This window comes from Strigops habroptila, chromosome 10 (assembly GCF_004027225.2).
Source record: "Strigops habroptila isolate Jane chromosome 10, bStrHab1.2.pri, whole genome shotgun sequence".
NCBI lineage: Eukaryota > Metazoa > Chordata > Aves > Psittaciformes > Psittacidae > Strigops > Strigops habroptila.
In genome coordinates, this window is record NC_046359.1 from 32,732,311 (window position 1) to 32,752,919 (window position 20,609).

The 20,609-nt window shown below is 41.6% G+C and overlaps 1 protein-coding gene across 2 annotated transcripts in view; it reads left to right on the forward strand.

Annotated features, from left to right (window-relative positions):
* The first annotated feature begins 2,563 nt into the window (after positions 1–2,563).
* The window catches only part of LOC115613913 (follicle-stimulating hormone receptor), a 103,442-nt gene continuing 85,396 nt past the window's right edge, over positions 2,564–20,609 (forward strand). For both annotated transcript variants that reach the window (XM_032920198.1, XM_030499984.1), the window contains exon 1: positions 2,564–2,709. In XM_032920198.1, the coding sequence (XP_032776089.1) occupies positions 2,693–2,709 (17 nt within the window). In that variant the 5' untranslated portion in view covers positions 2,564–2,692. The remainder of the gene's footprint in view (positions 2,710–20,609) is intronic.

Genomic DNA, 20,609 nt, shown 5'->3' on the forward strand with positions numbered 1-20,609 from the left:
CGCATAGGATTAAAACCCCTAACCCTCCTCCTCCCACCCCTCCCCCCAACACTGTAAAGCATCTGAAATTTAGCTAGAATTAGTTTTTCGGTCACACGTTATCTGCTCACAGGCCACCACTGCCATCAAAGCAGCAGCAGCTGGAGTGACTGATGACACAGCTGGCAGTCAGCAGTGCCTCGGGGCTCAGGGCAGCAGGGATGCTGGCTACTGAAGGCACCCTCTGCTCCTCAGAGAAGGTGCATCTCCACGCACTAAGGCAAAGATCAGTATAAGGGCAGCAAGGGGAGAGGGAGGTGGGAAAGGTGGAGTACAAGCACATCCAATTTTTAGAACTCACAAGGCTTTCCCTTTGTCTTTGACACCTGCCCTAGAATACATGCAGCACACTGCTAAATAACATCTTGTCACAAAGACCAATGCAGTGATTACACTCTGACTAGGTTATTAAGGCAATTTTATTTCACGCTTGTCTATTAAGGTATATAGTAAGTAACCGCATGGCAAAGATGATCTTCTGGGAAGAGAATGAGAGGTTCTTTAAATTGACCAATTTTTTTAACAGCTTGCCATTGAAACCACCAGACTGCTGTACTACAGTCGTATAATAAAACTAATCATAATACTTTCTCTTTGTTAGGAATACATTCTGTGTCACTGCTCACCAGCAGTTTATGAAACAGATTTCCCATTTTTTCAGCTCAGCATATGGTGTTCAAAACCTGATTTTTAGTTCCTTTTTTTTGATAAGGGGTGGGGTAGAAGGACATAAACAGCCATGAAAAGCATGCTTCCCATGACTTGCTTGAAAATAAAAAGTAAACCATTTCGTCACTGTTTGCTGTTTTGACTAAAAGGTAAAAGTCATTCACTTTTTTTCCTTGTGAGGCTCCCCCACTTGACAATAATCTCTATTTATGCCTTCATTTCTCCCATAAGAAGAATGTATTCAGGACTGGGAATTTGGTATATATGGACAATGTGTTTGTATTGGAATTTGAATTGCTAAATTGCAAAAATTTACCAAAATATCATCAAGATTTGGACCAAATTAATTATCAAGTGGAAATACAGGGATAAGCAAAGTAATACATCTATATATACATCCTACCTTGCCAGAAAATGCTTTTAGATTAGATCTGTATTGGAATGTATCTGTTGATGGAGCTTAAGAGCATATTTACCTTTCTCACAGCTGTAGCCAGTTGGTCACCCATGGTCTCTGCAAAGTCTATTACATTTTCATTATTTGCACTAGTCCTGGCAGCTAGACACCATTTACTTCAAAGGCAGAAGGAGAAAGGAGAAGATAATAGTTTCAGAGTGTATGGCAAGTGAGCTCTCTGAAAAGCATTCTGCAGCAAATCTAGCTGTATCTGTGTAAGATGCCCCTGGCATCTAATGATTCTCTATAGCTGTGGTGCTCGGGCATGTGACTTAGACATCTCAAATTTGCATTTCTTGCACAACTTTGTTGTTTGGAATTTAAATTCATCAGTAAGGTAATAAACCAGAGCTGATGGGGCATGGACACACATCCCACTGAGCCATCCCTGTTTCTGGTCAGTCTCTTTTAGTAGGGGGACACTAGTGTGACATCTTCAGCGGGTGAGGTAAAGACAGACTGAGCCTGTCTTGGCTTTGGCTCAGTCCTCAGGACTGAGGTGCACCATGAGACTCTGCTTACAACCTGCAGTGACAGAAAGCCTTGTGCTGACATGAAACAAAATGCTGAAAGAAAAGGATTGACAACTATTTTATTGTCTCCACTAAGGGATTTGATTTCTCTTGTCTGAAAAAGGTTGTGATTGGTAGAAGGTTCCGTCAGTATAAAGAAATGCTTGAGTATATTCTCTTATCTTTTCATTAACCAGGAAACAAAAATATTTGTTTTCTTTTTTCCTGATATCTTATTTTTCAGTGTGTTATTTTACCAAATAATCAGCATGAATTACAGTATTTGTGTTATTATGTGATTGCTTGTATAGACTTGTCCAGTTGAAACATTTACAAATCTTATAAAACACAGGGGCTCTGGTGCCAGTGTTTATTTATACAGGGAGCCACCTTATCTGTCTCAATTCACACGAGTTATGTTTTCTTTTTCCTGGTGACCATTCTGTCATACCACTCCAACTAGGGCATAGCAGTCAAAGCAAAAGGCTCACAGATCAAGCACAAGTCCCCTTCTAATATATTTTTTCCCAAGGTAGCTGGCAAATATTTGCAAACACACTCAAGGATAATTAGGCTTGATTAGGAAAACATGTTATGCCCAGACTCTGACATGCCGTGGTTGTGGGCTGGGAAATGCAATACAGATGTGGCCTAGATATCCAGCAGGTTTGTTTGATGAGGAAAACCTTTAGCACTTTTCACTTTTAATAAACTGCATTAGCACAAAGGAAAGTTGATTGTAACCCCTTCCCTCCATTTGACCCCGTTCCTACTTCTGTAATAAAAGAAATGTTCAGATAACTAATTAAATGTATTCATGGTAGGAAAGAAGCAAAATGGTTGAGGAAAGTCAAAGAGTTTGATTTTTTTGTTTTAACAGATAACATGGATTACTCTTTACCTGCTTTGCTCTGATGGTTAATGAAACATATTGAGCTCTAAGGAAGAGCGTGAGAGTATATGGCTTTGTCAGTGACATCCTTAGTACTCATGACTCAGAAGTCCGTAGGTCTCCATGCAGAACATCTCTGGGTAAGAGAATATAATTTCATATATATTTGTTTCCTACTGTTGCTTCATATATATCTGAATTCTGCATTATGCTAATGCTCAGTTATTGGAGGTTGCTATGTTCAACTCTTGGGAATTGAATTTTAAAGATGTTTCTGTTGTAACTGCTAGAAACAAGTATTTCATGGTAATGAGAACTGCACATTACACCATAAGGAGGAGTTCAAATTCAGTGCAGAGTGAAGCAGGTTTCTTGGCTTCACATGTTCTCTGAAATCTCTCCTGTCACACAGAAGAGATGGCAGGATACCCATCCAGCATTGTTCATTGTGATGTTGTAATGATTTAGTACAGGAGTCTACGATTTGGTAAACTTGTTAAAACCAATCTGTAGAGTGCAAACATAAAATTTGATCTAAAGCTAAAGTAAAAAGGATTTTAATTCAAACACATTCACAAAGAGAACTTCTTAGTATCGTGATAGAAGGTGCTTATCTGGCTACCTTGAAATACACCCACAAGTTTATGTTCTATCCCAATAGTGACACCAGAATGGGCTGAATCCTGCTTCAGAAACTGCAAAGATGCTGTAGCAAACTGGTAGCATTATTTATGCTTCTACTTAGTAGATTATGGTTATTACACATGCTGTCTTTATCATTATTTTTAAGTTTTGCAGCCTCTTTAACCTAAGTAAATCTGTAAAGTACTTTCACCATCCTCTTTCTGTGCCTTCATACTAGGTCCCACATGCATTTGTGATTTAATTAATGGTTCCCTTAATTAATCATTCTGTGAACGGCCTGAAGTTTATTTGTTTCTAATGTATGCAGTCCCTGTGCTTATTAATCAACTAAGAAATAAATCTGAAAATAAATTAAGAAATAAAATGGAAAAGAGCCAAAAATTTCTCCAATTATAACGTGAAAGTGAGGCAGTCAAAAAGACAACGAATGCTGCAAGACTCTTTATTATGAATTGTCAATAAATATAACAATCAGACTTCTAAATCTCTGGAATCCTACTAAGATTACATGCTCTTGCGTTATAAAAGGGATTTAGTACCAGTGAAAGACACTGCAAAATGATGCCACCTTCGTGCAAGATGGATGTGCAGTATCAGCAGTGAGCACTCCCACACTATTTAAGTGTCAAATGGTCTGTAGGCTTGTAAAACTAAATGGATTTGTGAAAAAATCTGTTTGTAAAGGTGGCACAACTGTAGTAAGTCAGCCCAGGAATGGCTCTGAGGCCTTTCCTCCTGGAAACTCTTCTTCAGCAAACAGTTGTAACACTCTCCTTCCTGTGCTACACTTCTTTTCCCCAGTGGAAATCTTTGTAAATTTGGTGGGAGTTATTCCTTGCCTTTTCCTAATTGCTAACATGAAGCTTACTGGTTCCTAGGTTGCTCTGTGGACACAGTCTCTTTTGGCACACCACAGCATCCCAGTATCTCTTAAGCCTGTGATGGCAATGGATACTTTTGTATAGTAAGGGGGTAGGGACACTGCCTGGTCCTTTGGCAGTGTTCCGTTGGTCCTCTGGATTGTTCACATTCTTTTGTAGTAATTTCTATATCCAAGCTAAAGTTCTTCCATGTTTTCTTGTCACTGGCACATTCACTGAAATATTTAGCTAAGGGAGGCTAGAGTCCTAAAGCCTCCACTGCTGCCCAGAGTCCCCAGCTGCCTCTTAAAGACCAGTCCCATTGTAGTTTACCTTTTGCCATTGTTTCAAGCAGCTATTTGCACCAGACCTGATCACTGCACGCAGTGTCTCCCCGTCACTGATGCCTCTGTAGCAAGCTGCTTGCTTTACACAGTACTTCTTGAAGATAATGTAAACTCTAAACAAGATCTATATTTTATTTTGTACAGCTTTTAGCCACAGCCTGCTCCAGCCAGCTGGCCTCAGAAGACTTATTTTCCACCACGTGCAGTTGGTCACACTTGCCCAGTCCACGATTGCTGCTTATCATTGTTGTTTTAATGATATTGCATCTGACACCACAGTCCAACTGGAATCAAAGCAGTCATTCATTTAATAGTATAGCTTCAAATATGGCAGCTGAATGGTAGGTGACTGACTTCGGCTGTGCATATGCTTTGAGAATCTGCTTTTACTGCAATTGCATTGCAGATATCATCATCCTCTGAACTCTAAAGCCCTCTGCATCCTTGGCCTGTGTATGCACTGCTCACTCCTTTCTTCCTGAAATAGCTGCAGCATCAGGGATTACAGATGGCCCAACTTCACATCCTCCTTGCACGTCTCCCTCTCTTGTTCTTCACAGTTGTCTTTAGCTTAAATATATTTCTTTGTGTGGGGGTTACTTTTTTGTGAGTTGTTTGGGGTTTTTTTTTCCCCCTAAACCGCAGTTTTGCTGTTTTCTCCTATCATTTGGGTGGCCTCAGTGGGGTGGCAGTATTTGGAGATGCCTCCCTGGAAGTAAAGCATTGCTGTCTCAGCAAACTGCTGTCACTGGGATCCTAGGTTGGTTGGGTCATCTCCAGAATGACAGGTAAAGGAGAAAGTTTTCACTTCTGAATTTTAAAGCTCTTGCTACTTATTTTCATGTAAGTACGTACTAGGTCTCTTCTAGCTTAATTCGTTTGGGATCACAATGCTTACTCAACAACCCAGATGTCTGGTGTTTCTATTATTGTTCTTTGTCAATGGTGTTTCTTCCCAGTGTGATAGCTAAATCCCTTTCTCCTCGCTTTCAGTTCTTTATCTCTTAGCAGCCATCACTAGTTCTGTATACAGACTTTTTTTCCCCCTGAATTTGTTTGTGCCAGATTCTTCGTTAGAAATCCAGCATGGCCAGTGGTCTGAGTCAGTCTATGCTGATCACCTCTGCTTTGTTGTGTATCTCACTAGACTGCCTCCACCACATTTCACACACCACATGTTGGCTCATAAAGCAAGAGGGTTTCGTGCTGGTAAATATAAGCTGCTTTTTATTTAGCAGCTTACTTCAGAGGTGCTGCAAATGCAGCGTAGACTCCACCTACAATATATAGGTTGATGTCATGGTTCTTCCCTCAGACTCTTCCTCCTTTTTGTATTTTATGCACTTCAGGTCTTAACAGGAAGAATATATCTAGGGCAGAGACAGTAGGTTAAGCTCTATTTTCCATGAGTGTTTAGTACTTTTGCAAACAGCATGGTTACTCTTTCTAGGAAAGGCTGTTCACTATGCACCTGTACAACAGCCCGAGTCTTTGCCAGACAGGCAGGCATCCAGATGAATATCATGTCAGTGCAAGTGTGCTCCTAGAGTCATATGACTGTTGTGTATCGTTTTTCTGTTCTGGGAAAATTTTCCCTCTCTTTCCCACTCTCTGAAAAACAAACAAACAAACCAACCAAAACACAACGACTTTTTAACAGGAATAGCATTTTAGAATCTGTTGGGTGAGAGGGAGCCTGGATGCTGGACTGGTATGTAGGAAGCCTGGGTTTAGTCCCTAGAGCTGCTGCAGAGCTTCACTGACCTGCCACTTACTAGACCTCCTCTGTGAGGTAATTCCTAGACATCGTCTGCCTTTCCTATTGTAAGTGGTTTGGACCAGGTGGTGGTATTCTTTGGCTACTGGAGTAGCAAAGTCTCAATATACAGGCCCCTGAAAGCAGGCCCCTCCTGCTTTGTATAAAATGTGTTCAGACTGAAAAAGAAATCATCCCAGACTGGGGAGGGAACATGTTTTGGAGCTTGGGGGTTGGAGCTTGATAGAACTCATAGGACTGATCTTGCCCCATAGAGAAAGCAAAAAATGATGACTGCTCCATGATGATGATGAGCGCACATCAGTGCTGCTCTCCTCAGCGTCAAAGGTGAATGCTGAAAGTCTAAACCAGTATTTTTAAAATGCACTTTTGATATACCAGTGAATGATATATCAATGAAGCCCAACAACGGTTGAAGAATTTTGACATATTTAAGCCTCAAGTTTCAAGGAAGCTGAATATAATTCAAGTCAATGTAAAACTGTAATATTTACATTATATATGCAGTGCCATATGTGTGCAATATAAAAAGTGCTACACAAACGAAAAACGGGTTTTGCAGTAATCCTCTAAGTGAAAAGTACTTTTCACCCCATTGTAAGGCATGGAGTTAAGATGCACATGGATATGGAGGCTATGCAGAAGGTTTGTGATAGGTTAATTAGTTTGCATCTTACTTAGAAAGCTAAGCCAAACAGGAGGGAAAGAGAGAAACAAAACATGGTATGATGGCTTGAGCACTGTTAATAGAAACCAAATATTTAAGAATTTCAAACTTTCTCTTTTTTTACCTATATTGTGGGTTTGGTTATGCTGCATTTTAATAGCATCGTAGAGCTGATGTGTATCTTAAAATGAGAACTTCAAAAGAGAGTCAAGAAAAATAGCAGAATTCATGTTCACTTTTTCCCTATACTTATATATATTTTGTGTTCGGTTAAGTTACCTGTGTTTAGTTATTTGCACATTTCTTTGATTGCCTGGAGAATTCTCGGGTCTTATTCAACCTTCTACTCTCTTTCTCTGGTTTTGACTGTTAAAAAGCTTTTGATACTGCTATCACAGAAATAGATGTAATATAGCAAACTATAAAAATACATAGCTGCTGTGCCAAAGTAGCGCAAACTGTCAGACCTGGGAACAGGTTGGACAAAAAACGGGGGGGTTGGTGTAGCCATATGTAAAGAGCTGCTTGGAATTCGTCATCTTCAACAATTCAAATCATTATTCCTCATTGTGGCTAAGCAAGAGGTGGGGGGGAGAGTTAAATATGCGGTTTTATTTAACAGAAATATTTTGAAGATGTATGGAATTCTTTGTGAATAATTCATGCTGTTTAAGATCAGAAGCACTGAGACAAAGAAGAGGTGAGGAATTCTGCTGGGATGTGCCAGTTTAGAAACAAAGCAGCACTCTTGCTGCATGAAAATGCTGCTGAAACAGGATAGCTGTAACATCAGGGGGGAAAAAAAATCTTTGCTAAAAAGTCTGTAGCAATACAGATGATCTCTTCTTCAGAAAGTAAATTATTCATTTTGTCCTTGATCAATTCCAGTTAACACGTATTTGTGGCTCACAACTGTTTCTCTAAAACATAAAAGTGGCTCACAGAGGAAAAGAAAAGTCCGGCTTGGGGAAAAGAGCATCACTGCCACAGTGTAGCCTTCTCCATCTTATGCCCCTACCAAGCATTGCTGATTAAATAACCCTTTCAATGACTTTGGCACTAACAAATTATTTAAATTTTCCTTGCCTCTCTCAGTACATTGCTCTACTTATTTTTTCTAGCAGATTAGACAGAAAATTTAAATGAAAAAGGAGGAGAAATATTGGAATGTGCTTTGCATTTGGGGCAGTTGAACAGCAGTGGGTGTAGCATGGACTGCAGGGTGAAGCCTGAGAGGGATGGGTGACAGCTCTGTCACCTCATGCAAACTTTCATATGTTTGCTTCTGTAAGCCTGCCCTAGCAGAGTAATGTAGGTATTAATATTTTTTCCTATGTCTGCAGATAGAGCCCATAGTCTTGCAGACCACACTGAAGTCAATGGGAATCTGCTGGGGCTTAAAAATCCATTCTTCTGGTGTGACAAACTGGGACTTTGTGGTACACATAAATTGTCCCCCGTCTGCTTGCTGCAGGGTATGCTGAGCAGCTTGTCACTCCTGGGGAGCCCCTGTCAATGGACAGACTTACAGCTTTCTCCCATTTGTCATGTTCTAGAAAGACTTTCTGCTCTCCCCTTAAAAGAAATGTGTGAAGCAAAGCGTTGTCTAAAACTGATATTTCTGTCTGGTTTTCATGGTGCTTTGGTGACTTCTGGATCATCTGCAGATCCCTTTCATCCAACATTTTTTAAGTTCTCTGAAAAATGGATGCAGACTCTTTATGTTCAGCATCCAGAAGCTGAAATACTTCTGTAAATCATAGAGTCAAGTAGGGTGGAAAAAACCTTTAAGATCAAGTCCAACCGTTCCCCCAGCACTGCCAAGGCCACCGCTAAACCACGTCACTAAGGGCCTTGTCTACACAGTTTGTGAACACTTCCAGGGACGGTGATTCCACCACTGCCCTGGGCAGCCTGTTGCAGTGCCTGACTGGCCTTTGGGGAAGAAATTTTTCCTAATATCCAGTCTAAAAATGTTCCTATATACAAGCAGAGTCCTTCTTCCCATATGTGCGCTGGCTATTAGCATGTCTCCTCTTGTTACAAGGGATGAACACCTTTGGCTATATAGATGATGCATAGACACAGGGTAAAAGCATGGTATGTGCAGTTACACCCTAATGCCAGGACATTTTCACTACCTAGGTTATAGTATAGCACTTGGCTGAGGAGCCAAACAGAACAGAAATGTGTCAGTCTTTTAAAATATTGCTTTACCACCTGCTTGTTACTTTTTTTCCAAACATATATAAATAAAACTATAGTTTGGGAGTGAGGTTCATCCAAATCCAACTGTCTGAACACTAAGCCATTTTTGGAATTGCCGCAGTGTGCCCTGCACCACTTCTGTTCCATTTTACGTGCATGCAGAGAAGGTCAAGCAATGAATTAGCAGACAGCTTTGATGGTGCCAAAGACAGCAACCTGCTTCAATACATTATCAAATAATAGACTATAAATTATGTAAGCACTGAAATGCCAAGCAGCAAACAGCATTTCCACTGCTAAGTAGAATCACCAAATTCATTAGAAACTGCTAACCCTGATGATGTATTTATTTTGAGGAGTCTGAACATTAACTCATTGCCACCATCCTTCCTTTCTTTCTGCCTCTCTAGCAAATGTGCTTATTTTTTGATCGCATTCCCTTATTATGTGATTCTCCATCAAGCCCTGCCTCCAACATGCAGAAACTGTGTTTCGAATCATGTTCAGACCATAAGCTGAGAGATGTCTAAGGTAGCTCAGGAGGAGCGCCACACAGGAGCAAAATATTGAGTATGCAAAGCTCAGGAGTAAAATGCCCCAAGTTGGAGCTGGCAGCATGGAGCTGTGATCCTTTCTGAGCCGCTTAGCTCCAGACTTCCCGTAAGCAGATGATGGAGAGATGACAAAGCCGCAGGCTGTGCATGTATCAGTGTATTACTTCCTGACACAGAGATTGTGCAGCCGCTGGGAGATGGGAACCCCAGCTGGCCAGGGCTTTGAGAATCTGTGGTAGTAAGAAGGTCTCAAAGGACATGGAAACAAAACCAACCAACCAAACATAGATGTAAATGGCAGATTTTATTAGGAATTGAACTATGATTTTTTTTTTTTTTTTTTTTAATAGAGAAACATCAAAGTAAATAGGACAGAATAGAAATTTAGGAAGTTTTATACACAATTCTTCCACACCTTAATCCCTCACAAATCAATCTGTATTTTTAGGTTTGGTTCCTGTTACTTTATAAATGGCAGCAAACTCTGTCCAGCCTCTTCTGTTTCCTGGGGGTCTTTCCTTCCCCTCTGGAGCTGGACTAGTTCTCCCCATCTCCTGGCTTCCAGCCCTGGGCTGTGCTGCTTCTCTGCTGCTGCTGCCATACGCTGCTTGGTTGAAGCCTTCTCTCCTGCGGCTTACCCAGAGAATCCCCAGGGAAGACATCATCTTCCCTCCCTTCAAAGGTCTGTTCAAGTCCTGTCTCCTTACAAGAGCATAAAATGTAACTGCAAACAATGAGACAGTGCTCACCAACCAATGTACTGAGTGGCCTGTGCTCAGGTTTTTTGCTGGTATCTCCCACCAGCAGTGATGTTGTTTGCATTATCTGGCATGCTTTAATGTAAGTAAGCCAGCTTGTGGCAGTGGGCATTACAGTCCTAGGAAAAATAAATGCAATCCTATGCAAAATAATCTAATGTAGTACCCTTAGGAAGATGAACTGAACTGGAACTTCTCATTCCCCATGCCAAGTTTTAAGCATATTGGTTTCAGGGAATGAAACCATCTTGTTTGTAAAAGCTTAATGTATCCAAGTCAAGTCAAAGGAGTCTTCTAGAAGCATCCTTCAAAGGGTGGGATTTTATATGAAAACTTGGTTTTACAGAGTTTCCAGAGGCTGTGGTCAGATAGTGTTCTGCTAATACAGTTGCTAGACACACAAGGGCAAGGAGTGCCATATATGCAAAATACCATTATCATTTATTGACAAAACGTCTCGTAGACTCAATGGACTGCATAAAAATAAGGCTAAAGCAAAACAAAATACCCAGGGTAAATATTAATGAACAAAAAATCCATAGTCTAGCACAGCAGTTGGTCCCTGTTTAGGCTTGGCAAGTAGAATGAATATTAGGTACGTAGCAGGACTCAGAGGCAATTGCAGTGCTCTGTGGGGAAATGTAGTTCATGTACTGTTTTTATACAGGCTTCTATCAGTGCATTATTTTGCAGAACCAGTAAAATTCAGTGGATCATTATCAAAGGATAAAAAGCATAAAGTTAAAATACATCAGAAGTATGGAATCAAGTCATTTGCATCTGAACATTTTACTTGCTAAGCCTTTTTCTTTCAGGGAACTGCAGTTCTTAAAAACATCTTTCTCCTTTTCATGACCAATCTGATGATTTCTATGCTTGTGATAATTTGCTAGTTACAACGCTTAAGGCAGGGCTGTGGTTGTTCCACGTCCTAGTTAAGGTGGTCTTGCATCCTTCTTCTGTAAGTAAACTTGAAGTGAATGATCAGAGGAACATCTGGTTTTCCCTTGTATACTCCATGCATCAAGAGACCAGAGGTGATCTTTCAGCTATAGGGTGCTCAGAAGTAGATTTGCTTAACAAAGGAGAAGAAAAAAGAAAATACTTGAGCTAATTTCTTTAAAAGAGGGGAAGCCTCAAACTGAGGAATATTCTCAAGCCTGTATCCAAGTTTAAGCATTGAGTTTGGTATTTGTGAAACAATTCAAATGCATAAAATTAGACATGCACTTGGCAAGCAATGATTTCAACTCCTAGTAATGAATCACTGTCCTTACATGAATCCGGAGGCAGTGGAGGTGTATGACTCAAGAGCTAACTACTAGAAAGTTTCTCCCATCTCTAGAATTATCAGTACTAACATTTTTCAGTGTTGTAACTGCTATACAAGACAGTGAGTATATCAGGGAGAAAATTTAGGAGATTAACCTAAATAAAGTATTCCAGTTAACACAATAGAAAGTCCTCAGCTACTGTAGAATGCTAATTAATTTAACTCATAATTGGCCATTGTAGGGTCTCACATGCCTAAAACCGGTGACAATGTTCGCACTAAGGATCTGCTATTCTGTCTCCAGGAGCAGTCATAAACGGACACCTGAAGAAAAGGAAGCGCAGGCAAACATATGTAATACCTTTCCCCCAATATTCTCTCAGCCTCCAACTTCATACAGCTCTAGGGATTTCCTAAGTCTTTTGTTTCATGTTCATTTAGCAACCCTAAATCATCTCTCTTCCAGGTATTCATCCAACCTTCCCTTGAACCAGTGTCCACTCTTGCACCCACAATATATTTTAAGAAGGAATTACATGGGTCTGCTGTCTGTTGTGTTAAAAAAACAGCTCTCCTGGCTTCATTTGATGCCCCTTAGTCCTTGGAATGAAAGAGATGGTAAAATATTTGATTCCCATCCATCACTTCTATGCAACTCCTTATTTTGTTGACTTATACCAAATTCTTCTAAATCAGCTCTTTCTTCCAGCTTCGTCACTTTGACCCCTATGTTCTAGGTAGTTCTTTTCACAGATCAGAATTGTCCCATTTCTCCCACAGCTGTTTGGCTTCCTTAATAGCCTTTTATGAAGGATTTTGTCAAAAGCCTTTTGGAAACACTAATAAACTATATCAACTAGATCCCCGTTTTCTGCAAGGATCTGTAAGGCAGGATTTCCCTTTGCAGTTTCTCACAACTCTGACATTTTCCATGCTCTGTAGCTGCATCCTTTATTAAGTTTCTAATTTGCCCAGTGTTGCCATCATGGTTAGAGGCCTGCAATTCCCCAGGGTCTCTCTTTTCTTCAGCATTGACAATGCTTTGCACACTTCAGTGAAAAGCCAGAGGCAGCCTGCCCCACTAGAAAGGTCACCAGATTAGGACTCAAGGGAACTCTTCGAAGTTTTGCCACTGATTTACTGCTCAATCTTGGCCAAGTCATCTCTTTTCTTTGTGCCTCTAGTTTTCCTCCCATTCTTTGTGTTTTCTATTCAGGCTGCAAGTTCTTTAGGGCAGGAGCCCTAAAGAGGGCTTTAGATTGGAGGACATTTCAAGTGGTTAATACGCTTACATATTGTCATTAGTAACTCAGCTACTTGACTCTTGAGTTCTTTCAGAAATCCTGGGGGACTGCCATTTGGGTTTTGCAATAGGTTACCACTGGAGGTGAGGTTAACCAGTACCATGGTATTATCTGCCCTTACTGCCTCTCAGATTCCTCTGAGTACATAGCAGTCACTGCCATTAGCCTCGTAGAGCAGGCAATAAGAGGTGCTTCCTAAGGGATGTCCTTATCACTAGAGGGTCCATGGATGTGGCCCAGTGGGATCATTTCCCCCATGTCTGTTCTAATGATGATTCTGGAACTAATCATCCTCTACAAGCCTCTCCCCATCCTCTTCCTGGGAAGAAGCATTTAAAAATAAATGGAAGAAAAGTTGAATGCTGGGCCTTTGCTATGTCAGGCCTGGCCCTGGCCCATGCTGTGCCATAGTTGGTTCCCTTTTAAGGTGGCATCTGGCTTCAGAAGTAGATTAAGCTGAGAAGCCATGTACAGCTGGGATTGTGGGATCTATTGTTTCAAGCTTTTTGCAGAATGGGGTGGGTTCAGAGTTCTGTATTTGAGAAATGTTTTTGTTTGTTTGTTTGTTTTTTTTCTGATGAATCTGGAACTCTAATCTCATCATGGGATCTGAAGATTAAGCAGGAGCAAACAGTACATAATCCACTGCCTAGTCCTGCTGCCAGAAATGTGCCACATTGCCCTATGACAGATGGGTCAGAGGCAAAGAAGAAGAAAAGGGATGAAACAGAAGCCATTTACAGATGCAAGGCTTAACTTTTGTGCTGTCACCTTCACACATGGCAGAAATGCCACCTTCTCCTACACGTGTTGGAGAATGCTCCATACAACAGCTGTGGTCTGTCAGTGACAAAAGCCAGAGTTTGTAGTAGGATGTGTTAGTGTGAATATTGGCCACGATCAGCTTTGGGAATTTTTTCCTGCTGGAGCTCGCGTGCTTTCTGCCTGGAAGCCGGATGACTTGCTGGTGCTCTGTTAGCTTATGCTAGCTTTAGATTTGGCCATGTATCCTATCTGAAGGGTACATTTAGGCTGGGTTTATGTTTCTCCCAAAGCTTTATATACCTCTGTTGTGACTCACTTGTTTGTTATTCATCCCTTTTCTTTACACATAGGTGTGCCTACTGTTATGCCAATACGGCAGGTTTGCGTAACAACCAGCAGAGACTAAAGATCTTAATTTCTTAAAGTGGGGGGTTTTCCCCCAGAGAGTCTTCTTTAGTCATTTTCCTCCTCATTCAAAACTCAGTCCTCTTCCCACAGTTCAGTGTCACTGCTAGCATTTGGTAAAATCACTCCTATAATGAATTTGAATTGAGATACATTAGGGTGACCAGTAGCTTAATGGCTCAACTGTAACTACGCCTTGATTCAGCTCTTGGGTAATAAGTGAGGTAAGAACAGCTCCTCATCTTGTGTTCTGCACTACCTGAGTTTCCTGCAGGCAATCATTATTACCTGCTACTTCATACACTGTTTGGCCAGATAATGCCTTGCAATTAGGCCGTAAGAGCAAGTGATGGAAAGCTCTCCATAAAAGCTGATTATATTAGAGCCCAGCAGCGTATTTGTACCACTATTCTCTAAGATTTGCTGCCTCTTTGATGTCTCACTGTTGCTGCTCTCATCCAGAGGCAAGCTGTTTATTCAGATTGCTGCAGGCCAAATCTTCAGCAGCGGTGCTCTGGCATAGCTACACTCAAGTCAAGGGAAATATAGCCTGGCTCCTTCTTACTTATATCTCTTCATATTCCATAATGTTAGTTGTATCCTATTCGTACTTTTCCATTTCTTTTGTTGCCACATTCATCTTCCGCTGGTATAAATAACATGTCAACATTAACTCAGTGAATCAGTTATTGAAATTATGTCTGTTTCATAGTTTTGCGTAGATGATGAAATGTTTATAGGGGCTGCACAATAATAGAAAACCTTGATAATTTGGTGAATGTCAGCACAGTTTGGCAGTAGATATTTGCTGACCCTTGTGGTTATGCTGCCATGCATGAAAGGGAGGGACACCTTAAATTGGTTCCAGGAGGAGCCCCATATCCTGAGTAGAGAGAAACTTTGCTCATGCAGAGTAGCAAACAAGCATAACTGGCTTCTGAGGACAACACTGCAAGCCCAGGTTTAACAGATTATGCTGGGGTGGGGAATCTATAAGGAAATTTTCAGCCTTCTTGTATTCTGCAAGAGAACATCCAAATGTGGCCAGGAGCCTTCTTTCCACTTCCCAAAACTACTGTGCTTTGGAAGGATGCAAAGCGATTTTCCTTTGCTTTGTATATGAACAAGCAACAGTAATGTCCTTCAGGCTGGCAATGCAGTGCTTTCTCTCTCCAAGGGCACACCACATGTTACTTTGCAAGCAGAGGCAAGGTCTCTTTACCCACATGCCAGGCCAGTCAGGAGTTATAAGAGTAAGACTGGTTAGCACTGAGCGTGAACTAATGAGTCCTGATGAGATTTCTGCTCAGCTTGGAGCACATGCAGAACAGGCTTGTAAAATACCATGTCGGTACTTTTTAAGAGACAGTGCAAAACCTCACCTGTAAGCTCTTTAGTCTCCAGGCATTTTGAATTTCACCTGGGCTAGCAATAATTAGGCAAGGTGTGGTCTTCATCACTTGGTTTGGCAGCATTGAACAGACTGTGCTTTGCCTTTGCAGTCCATCTTAAAAGCAGCAATCATGAAAGGTAAAATAGTTTTGCAGCCTTCCACAGGCAGTTTGGGTTTGGGTTGTTGTGCCTAGCTTGTTGTCAGCTTAGTCCAAAAGGTACTTGTTTTTTTCATCTCAGACAGATGTAACACAATAGGATGTGTCATTTGTTGATAAATTATATTATGCTAAACCATGTCATGTGAGTCAAAAGGATAAGGAGAACTGTAGTAGAAGTAAGAAAAATGAAATATGTTGGTGGAGTATAGCTTTTCTTTCTGCTTTGAGTTCACAACGTCCAATAGATTTAAATCTTTTTTGGATATCTAACACTTCTCTCAGCTAACCCATCAGTGAACCATATCCTAGCATTGTTACAAGTGTGGCAGCAGCCAGAAGAGCCTTTCTGAGTGGAGGACATGTAATCTGTCAGGGTGTGCAGGTGAGCAGGCTAACACAAATCTGTTAGCACATGTTTTTCCTACACAGGTCATGATCTTCTGGTACAGTGGCCAGGTTTCAATTTGGGTAGCTATACAGCTGTTGGGACTTCAACTGTGGCTTGTAAAGTGTGTTTGAATCCTTCGAATAGCAAGGGAGTCCTATCTAAACGTCAGGTGTGATGGAGTGTTAGAGATAAGGGGAAGGTGAGCTGGGATGTGAGTGCGTCTCTGTCCTTCCCCAACGGATGCCATTGAATTCCCCAGGATGCAGGCAGCAGCATTGCTTCTCCATTGCCAGGTCTGAATGTGCAGAGAAGCACAGTGCAGATGCCAGAAGTGGCTGCAGGTGGGCCAGAGGGGTGTCAGAAGTCCTGTGTGTGTGTTTGCAGTGTCTGGTCCTAAAGCACAGCTTCCTGGCTTTGGGCACATCACTGTGGGGATATACTTGTGCACAGACCTGCACTTCCCTGGGATCTGTCTACAGGGATTTCTGCTCTGCAGCCTGGTAGATCCACCTGCCACCAGGCTGTGGATGTGCCATTAGTTTCCCTGACACTTAATCAACATCATCAGTAAAATGATGCTAGAGGTCTTTCTGTGCTATAGAAATAGGGATTAAAATGTGCATTAGAATTGTGAGGTGCTTGGATAACATGGTAATGAGGACTATAAAGTACCTGAGAGAGATGGAGAGGGTTTTTTTTGTCATCTGCAGAATCTCATTAGTCTACCTGCCATTGCTTTCTTTGCCTTAAGAGCAATGCAGGACCTTATTCTTCTTTTGCAGAGAGCTGTGACTGTCGTGCTCCCTATGTGCTGAGAGCACTTGCAGGCAGAACAAGGATTGGAGGCAACTCTCTGTCATCTTTCATGCAATAACGTGCTTCCTGGCAGAAAAGGTGTCGAAGGAAAACTGTTCCAAGGAGGAATATATCCTTGGGCAGTCTTATAGCACCAATTCAAGCTTGCTGAAGCAACTGGAAGCTGCTCCCTTTCTATTTTGCTAGGAATCTAGTTGCATAAAGACTTAGACATGCTGAGCTTTCCTGGGCTCAGTTGCTTACCTTTAAGTGCATGTGCTGTTTTTCATTACTTTATATGCTAAGGAGCAGATTCTGAATTTTTTTAGTCCTGTTTGGCAGAACCTTGTTCCATAAACAATCTTATTAACTTTGGTGGATCTGCATGGGGGAAGCAGTACTGTTCAGCAGCAGCTGAGGAGTCCCAGCAGGAAAAGCAGGGAAGAGTGAAAGAGGAAATGCACTGCCAGAGATCAAATCAACATTTAGGCTTTAATGTGGCTCAACATCAGTCACTAAATGCAGTAAAATAATTTTTCTAATTTGCTCTAAAAGCTTCAGCAAGAGTAGGAAAAACCTCGGGTGCCCTACTAAAGGTGTTTTGAAACAAAGGTGCAATATTCATTCTCACTGTATAGTGTTAAAAAAAGACCCGGTGACTCTCTGGCTCCTAATTATCACCTCAGGCAGCTTATTTAGCCTACCTGTCAGGCTAGGCTAAATAGCCAGGTAGCAAGTATACAACCCACTGTAACTCTTGCAAAGTAATTAGGCCACTTTTTTAGCCTTCCTCTGTCAATATTAATAACCTACACTAATTGCACAATGCTTTCATACTTTTTCCCCCTCCTTTTTCTTCAATCTGCTACAGGGATTAGTTAGTCATTTGCATCTTCTTTAGGGGCCTTAACAAATGTTAATTTCTTACTCTTACCTTTCCCTGTTTTTTTTTCTTTTTTTGGTATTAAGTGTCAGAATGAAATTAATTTCCCACAAGGATATTTAGTGTCTTTCATGTATCAGTCAAGGCTGAGCTTTTCCTTTTCTCATGCAGAGGTGGTTTCTCCTAATCTCTATGAGGTCAAGAGAAGATAGTGTTTTACGCATTGCAGAGAACCTTGAAATTAAAGACATAGGAAATAAAAAGTTAAGCGACCTATGGTATGCTGTAAAGACATTTCCATTTGAGACCTCTTTAATGTATTTCAATGCCCAAAATACTCATGCAATCTGAATGAATTTCAGCAAACTTAGTTGCTCTGGCCAAACAACAGGTTGCTAGCACCGTCTGTGAGCAGGTTGTAAGTATTAGAGGAGTTAAGCAAGTTTTCTCTTTACAGATATCACTGTATTCCAATCACTGGAATTCCTCATGTGTGCTGTTCCAGGCTGCTCTCTTTCTTTAATAGGAGATGCTAATTATGTGACATGTTGGGGAGGCATCATTAGGGTGAAGTTTCTTCAATTCATTTTATTTCATAATAAATTGTACTTGAAAGTATTAGTGGTGTCTTGAATTTCAGTGAGTAAGAAGTTTAGGTTTGCTGCTAAACTGCATACCTTCCTGGATGGCAGGCTTATGAACTTGGAAATGGTGGGCAGGAAGCATTGCCAGCCTATTTATTTATGCTGATGAACATTTCTCTGTTATTTATGGATTAGAGATTAATAGCTGAGTAGTATATTGTAACCATGCTCAAAAGCAACTGGCAGCGTAGGCTTGAGAAAAAGAGTGAATAGTCATTCTCTATTTTAAGAATCCTGCAGAGGTTTTTTTTATGAGCCACAAGTAGACCCACAAAAGAATTCAGGTGGAAAGGGGACTGCAGGGGGTCTCTGGTCCCACATCTCAAAGTGAGGTCAGCTGTGAGGTCAGGCTGGATTGCCCAGGGGCTTATTTGGTCTGGTCTTTTAAAGCTCTATGGAAGGAGACACAACCTCTCTAGCAACCTGTGCTACTGCTTGACTGTCTTCAAGGTGAAAAATTATCTCCTTGTAGCCAGTCTGAATGTCTCATTTCAACTCTTGTTCTCCCACCCCGCACCTCTGCAGTGAGTCTGGGTCCATCTCTTGATCACCTCCTTGTGGGTGCTGTTAGGTCCCCACAGGCATCCCTTCCTCAGGCTGAACAAGCCCTGGTCTCGCACCTTCAGCTCACAGGGCAAGAGCTGATGGTCCTACTCTGACCGTCTTGGTTGCCTTCCCTGAATTCCCTCCTTAAAGACCTTATAACAGTCCTTCCTAAGCGAGACCTTATAACAGTCTTCCAATACCTAAAGGGCCTGACAAGAAATCTGGAGAGGGGCTTTTGACAAGGGCCTGTAGTGACAGGACAAGGGGGAATGGCTTTAACCTGACAGAGGGGAGGCTGAGATTAGACATCAGGAAGGAATTCTTCCGTGAGAGTGGTGAGACACTGGCTCAGGTTGCCCAGAGACGCTGTGGCTGCCCCATCCCTGGCAGTGTTCAAGGCCAGGTTGGACACAGGGGCTTGGAGCAACCTGGTCTCGTGAAAGGTGTCCCTGCCCGTGGCAGGGGGTTGGAACTGGATAAGCTTTAAGGTCCATTCCAACCCAAACCAGTCTGGAATTCTCTGCAATGATATCTTTCTTCTACTGGGCATCTCAGACTGGATGCAGTACTGTCACTGTGGTCTAATAAGTGCTGAGTTAAGGGGAATGATCACTTCTCTCTATTGTCAGACCTGCTCTCCATGCAGGCAGTGCTCAGTCTGTATTGCTGCAGGGGGTTCATCCTCCCTAGGTTTGGGGCTTTGCATTTGAGGTTCTACTGGTGCTAACATTAACAATGTATAGTTATTGTTGTCTGTAGGCAGGTCTACTTGACATTCCAGTTAGGCAAAGTTTCTCTTGCCTTGCATCTCTGGCCTTCAGATACACTTTGCCAGCTGGGAAAGGTGCTGGGGATGAATATATGATGCAAAGGGCAATTCTGGGCAGGCTTCAGCATCTCTTGTGCATTATTTTGGTCTAGTCAAACCCACTCATGGACAGTGCAATGAAAAAGTACTTCTATAACTGTGCTTGTACAGACGTGATAGAAGCCTAGCAGATGGGCTGTGTCTTTTATTATCGACTGGGGATGAACAAACCTGAAACTGGGGAGCAAAATCGGGTGGCAAAGACTGTTCTCTGACTTGAGTGTTGTCTCTTGCATATGTCTCCCGAGGTCCAAAAATACATGAGGTACTTATATCCTTAGATTACTTCTGAAAAATCATACAGATAAAGGGCTGGGTGGGAGCTTGTCAGCCATCAAAGCCACTGAAATATTGGAGCAGAGTGAAATAAAGACAGTCATTGTTCCCCAAATCATAACACAAGGACATGGTCACTGCTGAGAAGTGTCAGCAAAAACATTAGAAGTGTCCAAGGCCCTTCCACGCTGGGCAGTGTCCTTCCATAGTCAGAGAGATAGGCAGGGCTATTTATATCAGATGTTAATTAGGTTTTAAGGATGGGAAGATGGATAACGAGGGAAGCAAGAGACACAGCTGGTTATTGCTGTATTAAACACAATGCCATGGTCTGCAGAGGTGCTGTTTATAGAATCATAGAATCATTTAGGTTGGAAAAGACCTTTAAGATCGTTGAGTCCAACCATAAACCAAGACCAAGATGTCAGTCCTTCTGTGCTACCTATGTACTGTGCTTCTTTTTAATAAAGGAACTAATCATGGCCAAGTTTGGAAGTCAAAAGCCAGACAGTCACAAGAATCCT